This window comes from Nannobrachium achirus (genome assembly GCF_963921795.1).
Source record: "Nannobrachium achirus genome assembly, chromosome: 5".
NCBI lineage: Eukaryota > Metazoa > Chordata > Actinopteri > Myctophiformes > Myctophidae > Nannobrachium > Nannobrachium achirus.
In genome coordinates, this window is record NC_137814.1 from 56,015,647 (window position 1) to 56,034,005 (window position 18,359).

At 44.0% G+C, this 18,359-nt stretch overlaps 1 protein-coding gene across 1 annotated transcript in view; it reads right to left on the reverse strand.

The window, feature by feature from the left end:
- ephb3a (eph receptor B3a) overlaps nucleotides 1–18,359 on the reverse strand; it is a gene marked incomplete at both ends in the record, with an annotated part of 142,970 nt that overhangs the window by 82,494 nt on the left and 42,117 nt on the right. Inside the window, 3 exons of the mRNA XM_080726752.1 lie at nucleotides 1,455–1,610; nucleotides 11,883–12,270; nucleotides 14,603–14,887. Of these exons, the coding sequence (XP_080582878.1) occupies nucleotides 1,455–1,610; nucleotides 11,883–12,270; nucleotides 14,603–14,887 (829 nt within the window). The remainder of the gene's footprint in view (nucleotides 1–1,454; nucleotides 1,611–11,882; nucleotides 12,271–14,602; nucleotides 14,888–18,359) is intronic.

The following is an 18,359-nucleotide window of genomic DNA, read 5'->3' on the forward strand; positions in this document are numbered from 1 at the left end:
ACCCTAACCTCAGTAAAACTATGCCTAAACCTAACCCTAAAACCTAACCCTAACCCTTAGTCAAAATAATGATACGTAGAAATAGCGAGAATTACCTGTCACTGCTGTTGTGACAAACTACAGTGACTTAACCACGTGAACTCTAGCATGTATTTATTTATTTGTATCTATCTTTTGCTTTTTACACCCCTTTTCTGCCCATTTTTTTCTATGCCAATTGATTCCTCCCAGCGCACATTTCTGTGTTGTCAATGCTGTTGAATCCTACCGACTCATCCGTCCTACTCCTCCCGCCCAACACTCACTGCTGACAGGTGTCCCGTAGGAGTGTGTCCAGTAGGAGTGTGTCCAGTAGGACACACCCCTGCTGTAGACGCTCGACAAAGACGGATGCACCGCGGTGGTTTTCAACCCACAACCTCCGTGGGGGTGGGCAGGCCTAGTAGACATACTGTACGTAGCATCTAACAGATGGCAAAATATAACCAACTCTCAACTTTTGGCGTTTCTGACTAGCTGAACATCACCGCAGAGACACGGAGGTGTGGTCGGTCAGAAACTCCAGGCTGCGCTCGTGATTTACATTGTTTTGCTTCTGGAGGATCTGGCTAGCAACGTATCAGTGGACTGACTGTGTTACAGAAAGGCTGTCTGATAAGGTTAACCTCTGTTATAATCACTCTCTGACTGATTACAAACACAACCAGATGGTAACTAATTAATGGTGGGAGGTAGTGCACTAACACGCACACACACATGCACACACAGACACACACACACACACGCGCACACACACACACACACACACACACACACACGTTGCCCACGGTTGCATCTGTCACCAGAGACGGTCCAATCTCTGAGACAAAGTGTACAGCACTCAAAGCGGAGCTGCATCGACTATAAAACAATCCATCGAGTATTAAAACTACTTTGTCCTCACAGGGCTTTACTGAAAGAACTTTGACTCAGTTTGAAGCATGCTGCCAGCTAGTGTGTGATCTATTGTATTTTAGGTGGTGGAGGCATGATGGTCTATAGCAGTGGTTCCCAAACGTTTTAGTCTGTGACCCAAAAGAGAAATTAGACGTTTGCCCGGGACCCAAACTAGTGAAACAGCAGATCTACAAGCTCACAATGCGTCGCTTCGCGCCACGTTGTGAGCTTGTAGATCGTCTATTTTCACAAATTATTTTGTTTGTTTTCTAATTTATGGGATTTCTTAGATTTTTCTTTTATTTCTTCTGAAATTACTGGGGAAAAAAATCATTGAATTTGTTTTTAATTCATGAAAGATTTAGCTTTTTTGGTTTTGGTTTTGAAAACAGAATGTAGGCATAACAGGGACGAGGGACCTATAAGAATGTGTCCGGGTCCCGACCCAGTGTTTGGGAGAACAGTGGTCTATAGTGTGTGATCTATTCTAGGTGGTGGTGGTTGCACGGTGGTCTTACTGGTGCAGGCGGAGTCGGGGGGGTCGCTGTCGGCGCGGTAGAAACCGGGCTGGCAGGGGCAGATGTTGGCACCCCGGGCGCTGGAGCGGCTGTTGAGGGGGCAGGTGGAGCACGAGCCCTCGCCGTACTTGGACTTAAAGGTTCCAGAGCCGCAAGCTAGAGGATGAGAGAGAGACAGAGAGAACATAAGAGGAGAACATAAACAAGAGTCCCCGCCCTCAGTCAGTTGGTCCTGAGACTGACCTCCACCAACGCTCCCCTGACTAAAACAACCTCCACGAACCAGGTTATCAAAATGCAACAAGAAAACTATATCACCTATTGGAAAAATACAACAAAAACCCAAAGCAAACTAGAATGCTATTTGGCCCTAAACCGAGAATGCACAGTTGCAGAGTACCTGTCCACTGTTACTGATCCCAAACTGAGGAAGACTTTGACTATGTACAGACTCAGTGACCACCACCTGGCCATAGAAACAGGCAGACACAAACAGAGCTGGCTGCCTAGAGAAGACAGACTGTGTTCACTCTGTTCTCAGGGAGAGGTGGAGACAGAGCTACAGACATTAAATATAAACAACAAATATAAAGACATTAGAGCTTCATTCTTCCCTAAAATTAAAGAAAAATATAACGAATTTGATTCCACCATTAATACATCGTCACTTCAATATGTTTGGGAGAACAGTCTAAATGCACCTTTTTGGCTGCACAATATGTATGGAGTTGTCATCAACTGAGGGACAGCCAGTGGACAGAAGAACCAAGTACATCTGGATAAAAATGTGGCATATTACTGTTATCTTTGTATCTTTGCTTGTTATTTACTTATTTTCATTATTATTTATTGTTGTTAGGATGTTTATAGTTCACTTGTGTCCAATGTTATGCTTTATTCTATGTTATATATGTATGCTTTGGCAATGTAAGAAATATTTTATCATGCCAATAAAGCTTTTGAAAATTGAAAAAAAAAATGAAAATTGAGAGAGGGAGAGGGAGAGAGAGAGGGAGAGAGAGAGAGAGAGAGAGAGAGAGACATACACAGAGAGGGAGAGAGAGCGAGCAAAACAAAAAGTTAAATAAAGCTGTCAGTGTAAAACTTGTACAAGAGCAACCCCCCTCCCCCATCCCTCCTATATAGACCACAGCACCTCAAACAATCTGTCTCCATCTGAACATTGAAAGCACAATGTTGGCTGTCAGAAACAACAAAGAGGTAAAGCCAGCCATCTTAGTCTCGGCTGCCAGCCAGTCCTAGCGGGAGTTGCCCCGGCCGGCCCGGCCTCCGACGAGAGGCTGCTCGCCCAGGAAAAGGTGAAGCCCAGAAACATGACTGGCATATTATGCTGCGTGACACGCCACAAAACTAAAGCAGTGACCAGGGCGCCCGCTGGCCTAGTGGTCCAGGCACATACCACATAGGCTATGAATGATGCCTGACTAGAGCTGTCACAATTATGACATTTTACATAATTGCGATGAACTATTTAATTGTGTTTCTGTCGTTGACAATTTCATTCCTGTTTGGCTTGTAGGCGTTGGAGTTAATCACATAGAGGCTATGATGCCTTACAGCGCATCGCTGGTTCGAGTCACGATCCCGACGACTTTTGTTGCGTGTCAATCCCCTTCTCTCACACCCCGTTTCCTGTCTATATCTACACTGTATGCCAGGGGTCTTCAACAGGGGGACCGGGACCCCTAGGGGGTCCTCAGAGATACTACAGGGGGTCCTCCAAATCTTTGTCCTTTTCTATATTAACCACTTGAACTCTAGCGTCCATATTCTGAGAACTGTAGCCAAAAATAGCAGATCTACAAGCTCACAGTGTAGATCGGCTATTTCCGGCAAAGAGGTTTGGTGTAGAGGGGAAAAAGAGTACAGAATGAAAGGTGAAGTTTATTAAGTATTGACGGTTCAAGTGGTTAAATATCTGAAAACACAAATCTTTTTATGAATCCAAAATACACTGATGATTGTGCTGTCAAACGATGAAACTATATGGGATCTATGAAAAGGTAGTGGGGGTCCCTGCTTCATCTCTCTCTCACCTAAGGGGTCCTTGGCCTGAAAACATTGAAGACCCCTGCTGAATGCTATCAATAAAGGCAGAAAAGCCAAAGAGATGCTAAGTTCTATCCCTGAGGACCTGTCTACAAAACACATGGCTGCATGGTGACATCCTGGAAGCAGGAGTGGGAGTAGGCCCGGGGCTCACACACACACGTATCCATCAATACATCCGGGACCCCAGGAGATGGATTATTTAGTAGACTCAATTTCCCCTGTGGGATCAATAAAGGTCTATCTATCCATCTCTAGATCATTGGTTCTCAGAGTGGGTCTGTCCTAATGGAAACAGATATTCTCTCTTAAAGGTTCCCTCGTGTACTGTATCTTAGGATGATTTACATATTATTTGACACAAATGTAAGGTACTGTAAAGTAACAGTGTAATTCAGGGGTGCTATGGATGAAAACGTTATTTACAGAGGTTTAGGGCTGTCACGATTATGACTTTTTACATGACGATTAATTGTCACTCAAATAATTGCGATTTAATAGTGTTTTTGTCGTTGACAATTACATTTCTGTTTGGCTTGTAGGCTTTGAAGTTGCACATGGCAGATATGTCACATATGTCACATACGCTAAATATACAAAAGAAATTAATGACATATTTGACAACTTTATACTTAAAAAAGAACATTGATCGTGGAAATAGCCGGTCTACAAGCTCACAACGCGTCGCGATGCGGCGCGTTGTGAGCTTGTAGTTCGGCTATTTCCACTATTTTTTACTAAAAATAATATATGGACATTTTTCAACATGGAAACGATTATGACGATTATGAAAGATAATCACAATTATGTCAAATAATTGCGATTAGACAAATATGTAATAATTGTGACAGCTCTACAGGGGTTACCTCAAAAGCACCATCTATTCACCTGCAGAACACACACACAGAGAGAGGGGCTGTGTGGGAGGCCCTACTTTTAGTTTTTTGCTTTATACGCTTTATTTATTTTTCTTGATCGCTGTTTCTGTTACTAAACGTTTGGTACGTGAGAAATGCAGTAAAAATCATGATAATATTATTCATTATTCCTGGGATGTGTTTGAAAGTTGTTTGAATGATTTACAGTTATTGACATGAAAACTGGACTGAAATGTTTTGGCCACAGTGTTGAAAATAAATCTGCTCAGTGATCAGTCAGGAAACACACTTTGAAACGCTTTCACTGCATTTCTTATTTGTGATTTTATATTCTTGAAATGGACGGTTTATCACAGCATCATGTAGGACTACCACTATTTATGGTTTTAATTGCAGTTTTATGAGCAAAATGTTGTTGTCGGGTAAAGGGGGTGCTTGGATTCAGAAATCATGGAAGGGATGGTACTAAAGCCAAAAAAGGATTGAGAAACACTGGTTTAGATCAAGCGAATTCCTTCTGTTTTGTAGCGCCAGCGTCAGAAATACAAATGGCCCATCTCGTCGCCTCTCAGCAACTTTAGTTAGTCTGGTACCCCAGGGGCGTCAATTGGGTATGGCAGGGGTATGCAGCTGGGTCCAGGGGGGGAAATAAAAGTTACTTTTAAATATAAATCCATGAATGTCTCTTTGTCTATCTGTGCTGGTTATTATGTTGTTAAATTAGAGTAAAACTACAAATGCAAAATATTATCTCCACACTTTTATTCTCCCCATTTTGACAAAATGGTATATTCCCAGGTTCCGCAGGTCAGCTGCACAGGTGCAATGCACTTGAACAACCGTTCCAGGCTGCCATATCCAGCCCAAGAAACCATAGAAACGGGGGGGGGGAATAAAATGTAATTCTTAAAATAAATGTATCATGCCTGTTGCTAAGGTATGGCAACATGACTCGCGTCTGGCGTGCGTGCAAGACACCAGTCATGTTGCCATACATTAGCTTTTTCTGAACTGACGCCACTGCTGTCTCAAACCACTGCTATAGACACCACCTTCAGACGCCGGCCTCTTCAAAGCGGGACCAGAGACCAGGGCGTGGCAAGCCACCGCCGCACGCAAGACACTGAGTCGCACGTCTAATGACCGCGCAAAGAGGATCTAGTCTAGCATAACATAAAGGCATATGTGTGCTCTCATTTTGGTCCTCCCTAAGAGGCCACATCAATCTTTCCAGGGGGAGCAGCGGCGAGGGTGTCAGGAAAAGTTCCCAAAGTGAAGTGGAAGAAAGAGAAGAGCAGGATGAAGACAGACTGCTGACAGTAGATTGCAGTCGTCAGACACAGGGGCGTCACAAGCTGGGGGGAGGGGGGAGTGGGGACTGAGTTACTAGGGCCCAAGGTGGAGGGGGCCTTAATTATTTTATACTATAGCTATTGAAAAATAGCAGATATACAAGCTCACAGCGCGGCCGCGCTGCGAGCTTGTAGATCTGCCATTTTTGAAAAGTCGTGAAAATGTGTGCAAATCTTTGAATATATGTATTTTTTTAAGCGAACATTTGTAACTAAAATTTTGCTTCAGGGGGGTCCCTGACTCCCTGGAACTAAATATTTTGAGATGGGGGTCCGTGGCCAAATACATATCATTTCGGGGGTCCTTCACATGAAACGTTTTGAGCACCACCGATACATAGGTTTTTCAAAAACCTTTTGCACAAATGTTTTTCATAACAGCAGATCTACAAGCTTGCAATCAATTTCAATAGTTTTTTTTTTTGTTATCAAATATTTTTATTTTCCATAATCAAAAGAAAAATGCAATTAACAGACAAACAACACAAACAATAGTAAAACAAGAAAAGGAAAAGAAAACCCACCCACCCCCTTTCCCCGGACCAACACGGAATGTACAATAGTGCATGCCTGTGCTAGGCTGTTACCACTATATAGTGATTTCTTGAATCATAGCCTTAAGCTTATCTGCAATGTCCGACCACATATTAATGTTTTCTTCTTTTGCTCCGTGTAACCTTGCTATCGACTGCTCTAAATATACTATATCTAGAAAGGTTAAGGCCCACTGGCGAAACGTTAACGTATGAGGAGGTTTCCACCGCGTAGCTACCATCTTCTTCGCCGCCGTTACACCAGCAAAGAAGATGCGCTTGCGTATATTGTTTAGTTGCAACTGTGAATCAATTTCAATAGTTAAAGCACAAAATAAGGCGTAATAATGCCAGTTCCCAGTTTAAATGAGTTAAACCCCCTCCCCCTATGAAGAACATTCATGGGGGGCCCGCCAGTGAATCCTTGTACCCAGCCAGGGCCCAGAATTTGGTGCGACACCCCTGGTCAGACAAACGGGCGCAGAGAAGGCTTCGTAGGAAGGAGGAGGAGAAGAAAAAAAAAGCGGGGATAGGGATCCACCCCCAAAAGCCATCAATCAGCGTCTGTTTTAGGGCTGGGCGCTCTTGGCCACATCGCTGCATACAAACAAGGCCCGCCATCGCCTCGATAATAAACCAATAAATCAGTTCAAAAACGCAAGACGTCAAACTTGGCCGCGAATTAGCGGGCGGGGGGGGGGGGGGGGGGGGGGGGAAGATCTGGGAAGGAAATATGGCCAGCGCCACGTAATATGTATCCAAGTGGTTAATAAATCAATCAGCGCAAATGGTTATCGAGCCTGAAAAGGTTGGCTGTTACGCTGGGTTTTAGGAATAAACCCGGCGTAAGCCTTGACCAAAGGGGGATTCAGATAAAGGGGATTAGCGGTAGAGGGTCTGGGCGTATATGAAGCCTCCCCGAGCCACACATTTCCACTGTTTCCCACATTCCTGACTTGTGGTGTAAAAAAGAAAAAGAAGAGAAAAAAGAAGCGAGGCTCTGGCAAACATCTGTTGTATCAGCACGAGGGCTCATAAAAGCCGGGCCAGCGGGACGCGGCGTGATTAACTAGTTAGCCAAAGAGCTTTTTCAGTTTGAACTTAAGTCCCATCCTAATTCCCCCGGAATGCCACTTTTAGGGAAATTAGTGGAGCTAATGGCCCCCGCATTGTAGGCTCTGGAAAATCCGACGCCATAAATAATAAAAAAACGAGCCAGAGTGTTAGTTAGATAAGATGAAAACTGTGTTTTTATTATCCTAATTCGCCGGGATCCTCCGCCGGTCCCTTAACGCCCGGATCTGATTTATGCTCGTCTATTACGCCACGGCGTCTTATTTTTTGTTTGTTTGTTTGCCTTCGCCCCCGTCGGCAAAGCGTGCTGAATCACCCCCTCTCTCTCTCTCTCTCTACTCCCCTTGTTTTAATCCATTAACCCCGCTGGAAGGGCGCGATGATTCGTCTTTGTTTGATACATCACAGATAGCCCTCCCCCGTATTACTCACCCTCCATCCCCTTATCTCTCTCTCCTTCTCTCTCTCCTCCCATCCCATCTCCTCTCCTGTCCTCGTCCCCCCGTCCCCTCCCCTCTCGCTACGGCGACGGAGGGCCGAGAAGGTACACGGAATGAAACGTCCCGGTGATTAATGTTAGCACGGCCACTGTTGGCTCACGTCGGCGTGAGCGCTGTTAATGAGCACGAAGCGCGGCCTGGCCTGTAGATTAACTAACGGGAAGCTACCGCGGAGGAAATTACACTTCCTCATCGCCGGTAGTGCCCGGGCTAAAGCCCCCCCGGGAGCCTTTCGTCAGGCAGGCCAGAACAGGCGTTGTTCCAGGCGGAGGAGGAGGGCTTTTAACCTTGAGCCGCCCGAACGGCAACGAATGAGCTCTCGCGCCGCGTGTTCGACACAAATTTCTCACGCCCAGGTGAGAGAAAGAACAACGCTTTCTTTCTCCCCCCGCGTCGCTTTTGTGTAGTAGCTTGGCGTTGGTGCCAAGCCTTCCCCCCCCCAAACCCCCACCACCACCTCCCCGCCTCCCAACTCAATTCTTTCTCCCTTCCTCCCCGGGGCTGTTGTCTCTGTCTCCGCTATAGGGATGGGACGATAAGTGATATTATCGTTTATCGTGATTAAAAAACACTCACGATAATCGTATCGTGGAGATGTCATTTATCGTGATATCGTCCTCCGTCATGCACTGGGATCAATTCACCTTTTATTTGCAGAGCTGCATATCCGGTACCATTTAAACCCTCTATAATTGGTGAAAGGTACTTAAAGGAGTAGTTCACCCCAAAATGACTTTTTTTCCTATTGATTACTCATGCCATGGACACTTGAGTTCAATAAAAAGTTTTTGTATTTTTCGCATTCCTAAGACAAAAATTAGATTATAGTAAATTTACCCCCATCGATTCCGGAAAGGGACCCAAATGCATTCGGCTACCCATCCGGAATTAATGGGGGTAAATTTATTGTAATGAAATTATTGTCTTAGGAATGCGACAAAAAACTAAAATATATTATTGAACTCTCCATGGCATGAGTAATCAATAGAAGAAAAGTAATTTTGGGGGTGAACTACTCCTTTAATATACGTACTTGATACAGTCTTTTTTTCACTCTCTATCAAACGTCTTTGCCAAAAAATAGCCGATCTACAAGCTCGCAACACGTCACGCTTGCGACACGTTGTGAGCTTGTAGATCTGCTATTATTTCACTTGGCAAATGTTCTGCCCCAGGTTAACGGATTTTGATTATCGCGATAGTATCGTAAACCGCGATTTCAGATCGTCCCATCCCTACTTTCTTCCTCCCTCCCCGGGGCTGTTGTCTGTTGTCGCCGCGCTTTGGCAATTCACACCACCTTCTTTACCAGCCGACTATCTCTACCTCCTCCACTACCCCTCGCTTTCTCTCCCCCGGTATCTCCCTCTCTCTCTCGCCCTCCCTCACACACTATCTCCCAGGGGTGTCAATTGGGTATGGCAGGGGTATGCAGCTGCCATACCCTGGGTCCAGGGGGGGAAAACAAAAGTTACTTTTAAATATAAATCCATGAATGTCTCTTTGTCTATCTGTGCTGGTTATTATGTTGTTAAATTACAGTAAAATAACTACAAATGCAAAATGTAACAAAATGGCCACTTTAACAAGGTATTATAATTATATTCTCCACACTTTTATTCTCCCCATCTTGACAAAATGCTATATTCCCAGGTTCCGCAGGTCAGCTGCACAGGTGCAATGCATTATTGTTAATTGTGGCACGTTTACTAAAACATGCCAAGTTTAGCTGCCCAAGAAACTGTAGAAACTGGGGGGAAAAATTGAATGTACTTCTTAAAATAAATGTATCATGCCTGTTGCTAAGGTATGGCAACATGACTGGTGTCTTGCACGCGCGCGAAGGCGCGCGTGCAAGACACCCGTCATGTTGCCATACCTTAGCTTTTTCTGAACTGACGCCACTGCTATCTCCGGTTTCCTCCTTGCAACGTTCAGTATGTCTTGTGCCGAGCATATAAAGGAGACTCGGTTAAACACAAGTCAAAACGCCTCTTAAGCCATTGAGACTGTCCTGCTGGACACTTTGGGTTTGAACCCATTTTAAAACCGTTGTTTTGTGCTTTAACCGTTGAAAAATAGCAGATCTACAAGCTCACAGCGCGGCACCGAGTGCCGCGCTGCGAGCTTGTAGATCTGCTATTTTTGAAAAAGACGTGAAAGTGTGTGCAAATCTTTGAATATATGTATTTTTAAAAGCGAACATTTGTAACTCAAATTTTTGATTCTGGGGGGTCACTGGAACGACATATTTTGAGATGGGGGACCGCGGGCCAAATACATATAATTTTGGGGGTCCTTGACATGAACAGGTTTGAGCACCACTGACAAAGAAACGTAGGGATTTCAGAAACCTGTTGGGATTTAAGGAGACATTTATAGAATCGGGGTCAATAGATTCAAAGACTCGAATCTCAAATTGTCATGATCTTTCAAAAAATTAGAAGATCTACAAGCTGTGAGCTTGTAGATCTGCTATTTTTTTGATAGTTAAAGCATTAAATAATGGTTAACGTAGTAATGCGCTCCTGGTCGCAACGGCTTAAATACACTTACCCTGGCACTGAGTGTCGTCTGCAGATGGCTCAAAAACCCTGCTATGCAGGTACACAGGAGCCCGCGGGAGCCATCCGCGCACCCCCCCCCTTCCCGTCCACATCCCCCGCCATCCCCACCGCCCGTCCTCTCCTCTCTCATAGGCTCTTTTCCACTATAATAACGGAGTGAAACGTGCTGGAGCCGTTAAAACCTATTTTCACAGGTGCCGTTTTTTCCCCCCGCTTTAAGACACGTTTCTCAGAACCTCGATTATTGGGCGCTGGTATAACCCTGCAGTCCTGGGAACCCGGAACGGAATCAATTTTGTGGGGGGGAAATGGGAGGAAAATAGCCGATCTGCATAGCTCACAAGGTTTACACGTTGTGATGCGTTGTGAGCTTGTCGATCGGCGTCTTTGATCCCAGAGAAGAAAAATCATATCAAAAGGTTAATAATGCATATCAAACCGGGGGGCTCTTTGAAATTAAGAAAGGTCAAGAATCATTGAGAAACCATACTGAAGAATTTACCCTGTAAAATCCTCATATAATGGAAACTAAGGCTGGGCAATGTATCGAAAATGTATCGATATCGAGGTATCAACATGCAAGATACATACCGACGAAGAAGCTTGAAATGAGGTATTGGTGTATATCAAATTCATTAACAGACACACTACGCATGCATGTAGCACATAGAAAAAAGCAGTCTATCTGTAACCAGGTGTGATTATTTCAATAAAACCTACCTAACCCTTCTATGTGTACTGTGCAGCGTGCATGCATGGATATGCTATTCATTATCTGGGTTAGGCAGGCAGTGGACCTAAAGCAGTAAACATTAAAAACTATACAATGCAATTGTTTTGACTAATATCGTGAATAATATCTATATCGAGGTATTCAACAATGTTATCGAATATCGAAGGTTTTCTTAACACTTTTGGTGCCAACCCCGAGTTTCCCAAGTTTATATAGGTACCCTACCTGTGCCAACCCCGAGTTTCCTGAGTTTGGGCGTTTTTTTTGTTTTTTGTTTTTTCATAAAAAAAAAAAGAAATGGACCTCCAAAAATGTATTAGGCATGATCGTGATCGCGAAATTGCATGTTTAACCCCCATAACAAACCCCAACATGGCAGCCATGTTTGTCTACATAATGTAAAAACATAATGGCTGATATCTCATGAATGCCTGAACGGATTTCCAAGCGGATTATTTTGTTTGAAAGCTGTGAACAGCGTGCACACACGTGGTGCATGATCTTGGCATGGGAGTGCATGATCTGTGCACTATGAATTACATGGAAGTCTATGGAGACTATGGCATCTTGGACCTTCAAGGAGATTTAATTGATAGCAACAAGAGAGCTAATATCGCCCAGCCTTAATGGAAAAATAATAAACCAAAAAAGAAAAAAAAACACCACAGAACTTCCATGTCCTTTGCAGCGAGAAAACAGGCATTAAAAACAACACTCTCACCTTGACACTGGGTGTCGTCGGCGGACGGCTCGAAGCCGGCCACGCAGGTGCAGGAGCCCACGGGCACCATCCACTCGCCGTCGCCGTTGCAGTAGAGCTTGAGCGGCACCGACACCTCCATGGCGTTGGGCACGCAGCTGCCCGGCGCGATCACCAGCGAGGTGGCCTCTGCGCCCGTGGCCGTCTCCGGGAACACAGCGAAGTTGGCGATGGTGGTGGAGCACTTCTTGAAGAAGACGCGCACGGAGATGAGCGACATGCAGGCGCCCAGGTCCTGGAAGGCCAGGTAGAAGCCGGCGCGGGACAGCGGGCCGAAGCTGCGCACCTTGGTGTTGATCCGACCCGCCTCCAGCAGGGAGAAGCTCTCGTCCGGCGCGATGGTGTCCACCTGGAGTTCCACAGAGAGAAAAGATTTGATGTAGTTTTAGTCCGGTGGTTCTCAACCTTTTCAAGGCCGTGACACCCGAAATAATCCTATTTTAACTGGGGACGCCCTCACCCTACGAGCACTAAGAGTTGAGGCATTACATTTTCTATAACATGGTTCTATTGTGAAAATAGCAGATCTACATGCTCACAACGCCTCGAGGCGTTGTGAGCATGTAGATCGGCTATTTTCACAATTTCTGCCTCTAATATTTGACAATTTGTCCAATGTTTAATTTGGACATTAACTCTTTTACCGCTTCAGATGTTCCTGTTCGCCCCAATTTTGACCCCAGCTCGTTGCCAATACGAACGCTCGTTCTTTTACCTTGTCTGATGACTGTAAGCTGATGAGGGGTCGCGTGGGTGTGTACAGAAAAAACATCTCCCGTAATGCTGCTTTCAAATCTCCACCACACGTAAACATCAATGATGTCCAATTCACTTCCTGGCTGTTCTCTGTGGACCTGATCTAGATTACGCATTTCTATACTCTGAACGACGGCAAGCGGAGCGGCCCAATTCACATTGATTCTTTGCATAAGGCTGCCTTCTGCCGCCAGCTTGGCTAAAGTACACATGTAATAGGTCCAATAAAAAGAATCGTTTGGAAATAATGAATAGATCTTTTTCTATAACATCGCAAAGGTAAGCTGCTTTTTGCTGGCACCAGCCCCAATAAATAAATAATAAATCTGGCAGTAGAACTGTTAAAGTCCTTAAATTGTCACTTTAGAAATGTGCAGACACCCTCTATACACTTAAACTTTATGTTGGTTTGTTTACTGTTGAGACAATGTTGCACATTAAGTTAATCATCTGGAGACCCCCCAAAATAATTTGGCGACCCCCCCTGGGGCTAACGACCCACAGGTTGAGAACCACTGTTTTAGTCATAGGGCCCCATTTGTGTGCACGCTAAACCCCAAACCCCTAAACTTCTTTGCCTTTTTTTTTACTATTTTGAAAAACACTTTTAAATAGTTCAAATAGCTGATCTACAAGCTCACAATGTGTCGATGTAGATCGGCTATTTGAAGTATTTCAAAATGTTTTTCAAAATAGTAAAAAAAAAAGGCAAAGACGTTTAGTCTTTAGGGTTTAGCAGTACAAGTATTGAATCACCAATGCACCACTGCCCCTACGTCATAGCTTAGTTTTAATTACATTTTAATTTAGTTTTTTTCTCAGTGAGAAAAGTCTCTTTCCTTTAGTCCAGTGGTTCTCAACCTTTTCAGGCCGTGACCCCCAAAATAATCCTATTTTAACTTGGGGACCCCCCCACCCCTGACGAGCACTAAAAGTTGAGGCATTACATTTCTACATGGTTCTATTGTGAAAATATTTTCACAATTTCTGCCTCTAATATTTGACAATTTGGCCCATGTTTAATTTGTCATTAAAGTCCTTAAATTGTCACTTTAGAAATGTGCATAAACACCTGTATACACTTAAACTTTATGTTGGTTTGTTTACTGTTCATTGAGACAAACAATGTTGCACATTAAGCTAATCATCCGGGGACGCCCCAAAATATTTTTGGCGACCCCCCTGGGGGTCCCGACCCACAGGTTGAGAACCACTGCTTTAGTCGACGGGATGAACACTGACGCGTGATTGTGGATCCCACTGGGAAAGATGGATAACCACGCCCCGGACTCATTTTTGAAGCTTGTGATTGGCTGAACCGGATTTAGGGAGTGCTCCATTGTAGTCACTTGGACCGCGGCATAGGTGCACCAAAACCTAAACCCATCCTTAACCCTAACCCTAACCCTAACCCTAACCTTAACCTTATACTGTATAGCTACCTTGTATAGCTTTTTTGTGTGTGTGACGTGTCACTTATGAGCGTTGAATGTTTCGTGGTCACTTTATGTATATATTCTTCTTTTTTTGCAATAGCTTTTCGACACTTTATGTTTTACTTTTCTTTTTTTGTGCTTGCTCTTTGGACTGTACACTAAAGTACTCTTTTTCTTTTTCTTACTTCTTTGTAACTTGTAACCTTAAACTGCTGTGCTGCCTCTGGGCAACTGAATTTCCCCAGTGGGATAATAAAGGTATCTATCTATCTATCTATCTATCTTAACCCTAACCCTAACTCTAACCCTAACCCTAACCCTAACCTAACCTTAACCTCAGTAAAACTAACGCTGGTGGATTCTAACCTGGTGAAATGCTAACCTGCCGACGCTGGTGAGTAGCTAAACCTGCCGACGCTGAAAACGAGCGCTATATACCGTTTCCATCCATCTTCTCCAGTGGGATCCATAATCAGGCAAAACACTGACCTTGACGTAGGGGTTCTCCCTCCACAGCGGGCTGGCCTCCGTGGCCGTGTCCCCGTCGGCCTCGTAGTAGAACAGGTTGAAGGTCTCCTTGCAGGAGCCGGGGATGTTGGGGATGCTGGCGCAGTCGCGCACCGAGAACTTGAGCTCCACGTAGACGCGCAGCACGCCCTTCCGCGGGACGAAGTCGGTGCGGAGCCAGTTGTTCTGGTTGGGCTGCCGCACGTTGCACGTCTGGTAGGTCCTGATGGGGCTCATGGAGTCATCGTAGCCGCTCACTTCTTCCCACTGGAGGAGGAGGGGGCGATATGAAAATGTCATGATGTCCACGATTTTGTGACCAAAGACATTGCGATTTATGCTATTACCATGGGCATGGGGCGGAACATTGGCCAAAAAATTGTCGATCTACAAGCTCACAACTTGTAGATCGTCTATTCTTCGGTAGACTAGAGAGTGACAAAAAGACTGTATCAAGTGCGTTGTTTCGAGGTCCGATTTACCAATTGTAGAGGGTTTAAATGGTACCGGATGTGCAGCTCGACAAATATAAGGTGAATTGATCCCAGTGCATGACGGAGGATGATTCACGATAAATTCATGTTTATCGTGAGTGTTTTTTTATCACGATAAACGATAATAACGGTTAGCGTCCCATCCCTACTTCTAGTCTATACTAGCAGGGGCGTAGCCAGGATTTACCAACTGGCTAGGCCTGACACAATGTGGGTGGGCACAGATGTGAACTTGTACATCGGCTATTTTAAAATGGCGAACATTTAAATATTTACAGGGACACAAGTCATGGAAGAGGACTTCCCAAGCAATATGGATACATTTTAATTTTAGAAATCGCTTAATAATTGACTGAGCTATGATCAAATCAAACTGTGGTGTCTTTCTTTGCTTCCTACTGTAGATAGCCGCGCATCGCCACATAGTGCCGCGTCGCGTGGGCACAAAAAACGAAATGGGTGGGCCTTGGCCTATCTAGGCCCACCCTTAGCTACGCCACTGTATACTAGTCTATACACTTAAACTTTATGTTGGTTTGTTGAGAGAGAAAACAATGTTGCACATTAAGTTAATCATCTGGGGACCCCCCAAAATGGTTGAGAACGTGTCCCTCATTTACTCATTCACTGCCAAGAATATTTAACCAAACCACTAACCACTGCCAGCTATTTCTCAGAATATTTTTCTATTTTTCACGGACACGGTCTTTGTGCTTCCGCGTTCCACAAGCTCGAAGAGCTTGTAGATCTGCTACTTTTGATGCTTTCGTGTGACACTGTAGTATGATCAAGTAGTGCGTTAATATACAAAAAACAGCAACGATATACTATAATTCAGGTGGTTAAGGTTAACCACTAAAAACTTCTTGACTCAGTTAACTGGACCTGAGACTTTTTTCTGGGGACACCTGGGCCAAATGTCCCTTAGTTGAATTTCAGGTATTGGCAAACCAATCATGAACAACCATGAAAGAGCATACAATCCACAAGGGTATAGTCAGCATAATATAATCCTCATCGTTCAATTAACTCACAGTGTTTGAAATATATGAATACATTTTTTACCAATTAAAGTCTGTGTGATTTGTATTCCCTGCTACTGTAAGCTCAATAAACAACTCACCCCCTAGGAATCCTGATATTGAACGCAGAGAGGCCTAAGCGATAGTGACAGTCAATCAAACATAGTGTTCAGATGACTGGAACGCAGGGCAGAATTCACAGTGGGTATGTGCCACACGTAACCCCTGTGTGTGGTATAATTTGCTGTTAAATTGCCTGTAATTGCATGAATCAACAAGAACATTCCAATGAGTGCACACTATTAATAGAATATATTTCGCATTAAGGACGATTTCACGCGTTATGCCCATTTGTTTAACCCATTTAGAACGGGTACACATTATTGAGTATCATTATTTTATGCTTTAACTATTGAAAAATAGCAGATATACAAGCTCACAGCGCGGCACCGAGTGCCGCGCTGCGAACTTGTATCTGCTATTTTTGAAAAATCGTGAAAATTAGAATTTTGACCAGATTCTATAAGTGTCTTTTGAATCCTTCTAAGGTTTTTTGAAAAACCTATGTTTCTATGTTAACGAAAAGGTCCTTTTCACTCAACTGGAGCTCAGTTAGTCTGTTCTTGAGAGACTACTATGTCAGTGGTTCTTAAAGCCACCACTTTTCAACCTGTCTTCATATAATAGGTCCTCACTAATGTTCATGATAAAATATCACAATTTTTTTCTACTCAGTCCAAGTCTCCTCGGAGAGCTGTGGGAAGTTCAGAATCCATCGTCTTGTGACATCATCATTTTCCCAAAAAAAAAAATTAATCAATATTTTTGAAAAAACATATTTAGATTTTTATTATCGCGAGAACAATGGCTTCCACTTTAAAATTGCAACTTTTCAGGAATAGAAAGCCTGCAGTTTCTATAAGCTGGATTGGTAATCGATGATGTCACAAGACTATGGGTTTCTGACCAGCCCACAGCCCTCCTCTGAGAAAAAAAAAAGGAAAAAAAAGAAAAGCTATTTTTGAGTGAGGACCAATTATATGAACATAGGTTGAAAAGTGGTGGAGTGCCCCTTTAAACGTTTTCATGTGAAGGACCCCCAAACTGATATGTATTTGGCCACAGACCCCCATCTCAAAATATCTAGTTCCAGGGAACACACATTTTCACGACTTTTTCAAAAATAGCAGATCTACAAGCTTGTATGTCTGCTATTTTTCAATAGTTAAAGCATTGAATAATTCTAGGCCTAAATGGGTTTTAATGGAGTCCATTCGGTTCGACCAAGGTTTGAATAACCTCTAGACTTATCATTAATTACTGGGATGCTCCCAGACTACACCCACTGCAGCTGCTACAACACCTCACAGCAGGGTGTCTCAAAGTGGGTGCCGTGGCACCCTAGGGTGCCTCAGAATACTTTGATACATTTGGAATTCATCAATATCACTTCAGTTTAACCACTTAGACCCTCTATACTTAGTAAGACAGACCACCAAACATGCCTGCCAAAAATAGCCGATCTACAAGTTCACAAAGTGTCACAACGGGATGCGTTGTGAGCTTGTAGATCAGTGATTATTTATGTTTTGTGTTAAAATAAGATATTTTCTGATAGCAGTCATATAGTGTTTGTTCGGTCACAGGAGTCTCCACCACGTCTCTCCAGGTCTTTAGTAATGACTGCATTTTCAGGTCGGGATACCAATTTTATCCAATCAGGAGAGAGAACACACACAAGTGACTCTGGAAGTGATGACACAAAGCAATGATCAGACAAAATTGGAACTGGGACGGTATCAAATTGAATCGATGCGAGGCGTTGTGTGCTTGTAGATCTGCTGTTTTCACTAGTTTAGTACATTGTATAGATGATAAAAATACGGTTTTGGACATACAAGGTTTCCACCCGACAACGACGATATGCTCTAAATATAAGGTGCTGGGAGTGAAAATTATAATGTAGGGGTGCCTCAGATTAAAAAAATATTCATGAGGTGCCCTAGCTGAGACAAAAAAGTTTGGGAACCCCTGACCTAGTGTAGTCTTGCCAGTCGCTACGAGTTGGACTAAAAGATATACCAAACACATTTTGCACCACTGCGGTGGATTCGAACGGTGGATTCGAACCCACAACCTGCACCACTGCGGTGGGCACCTTCACCACTGTGCCACCCGAGCGGCCCACCAACGCCATTGAGGTTTTCCACGCTCAGATCCATA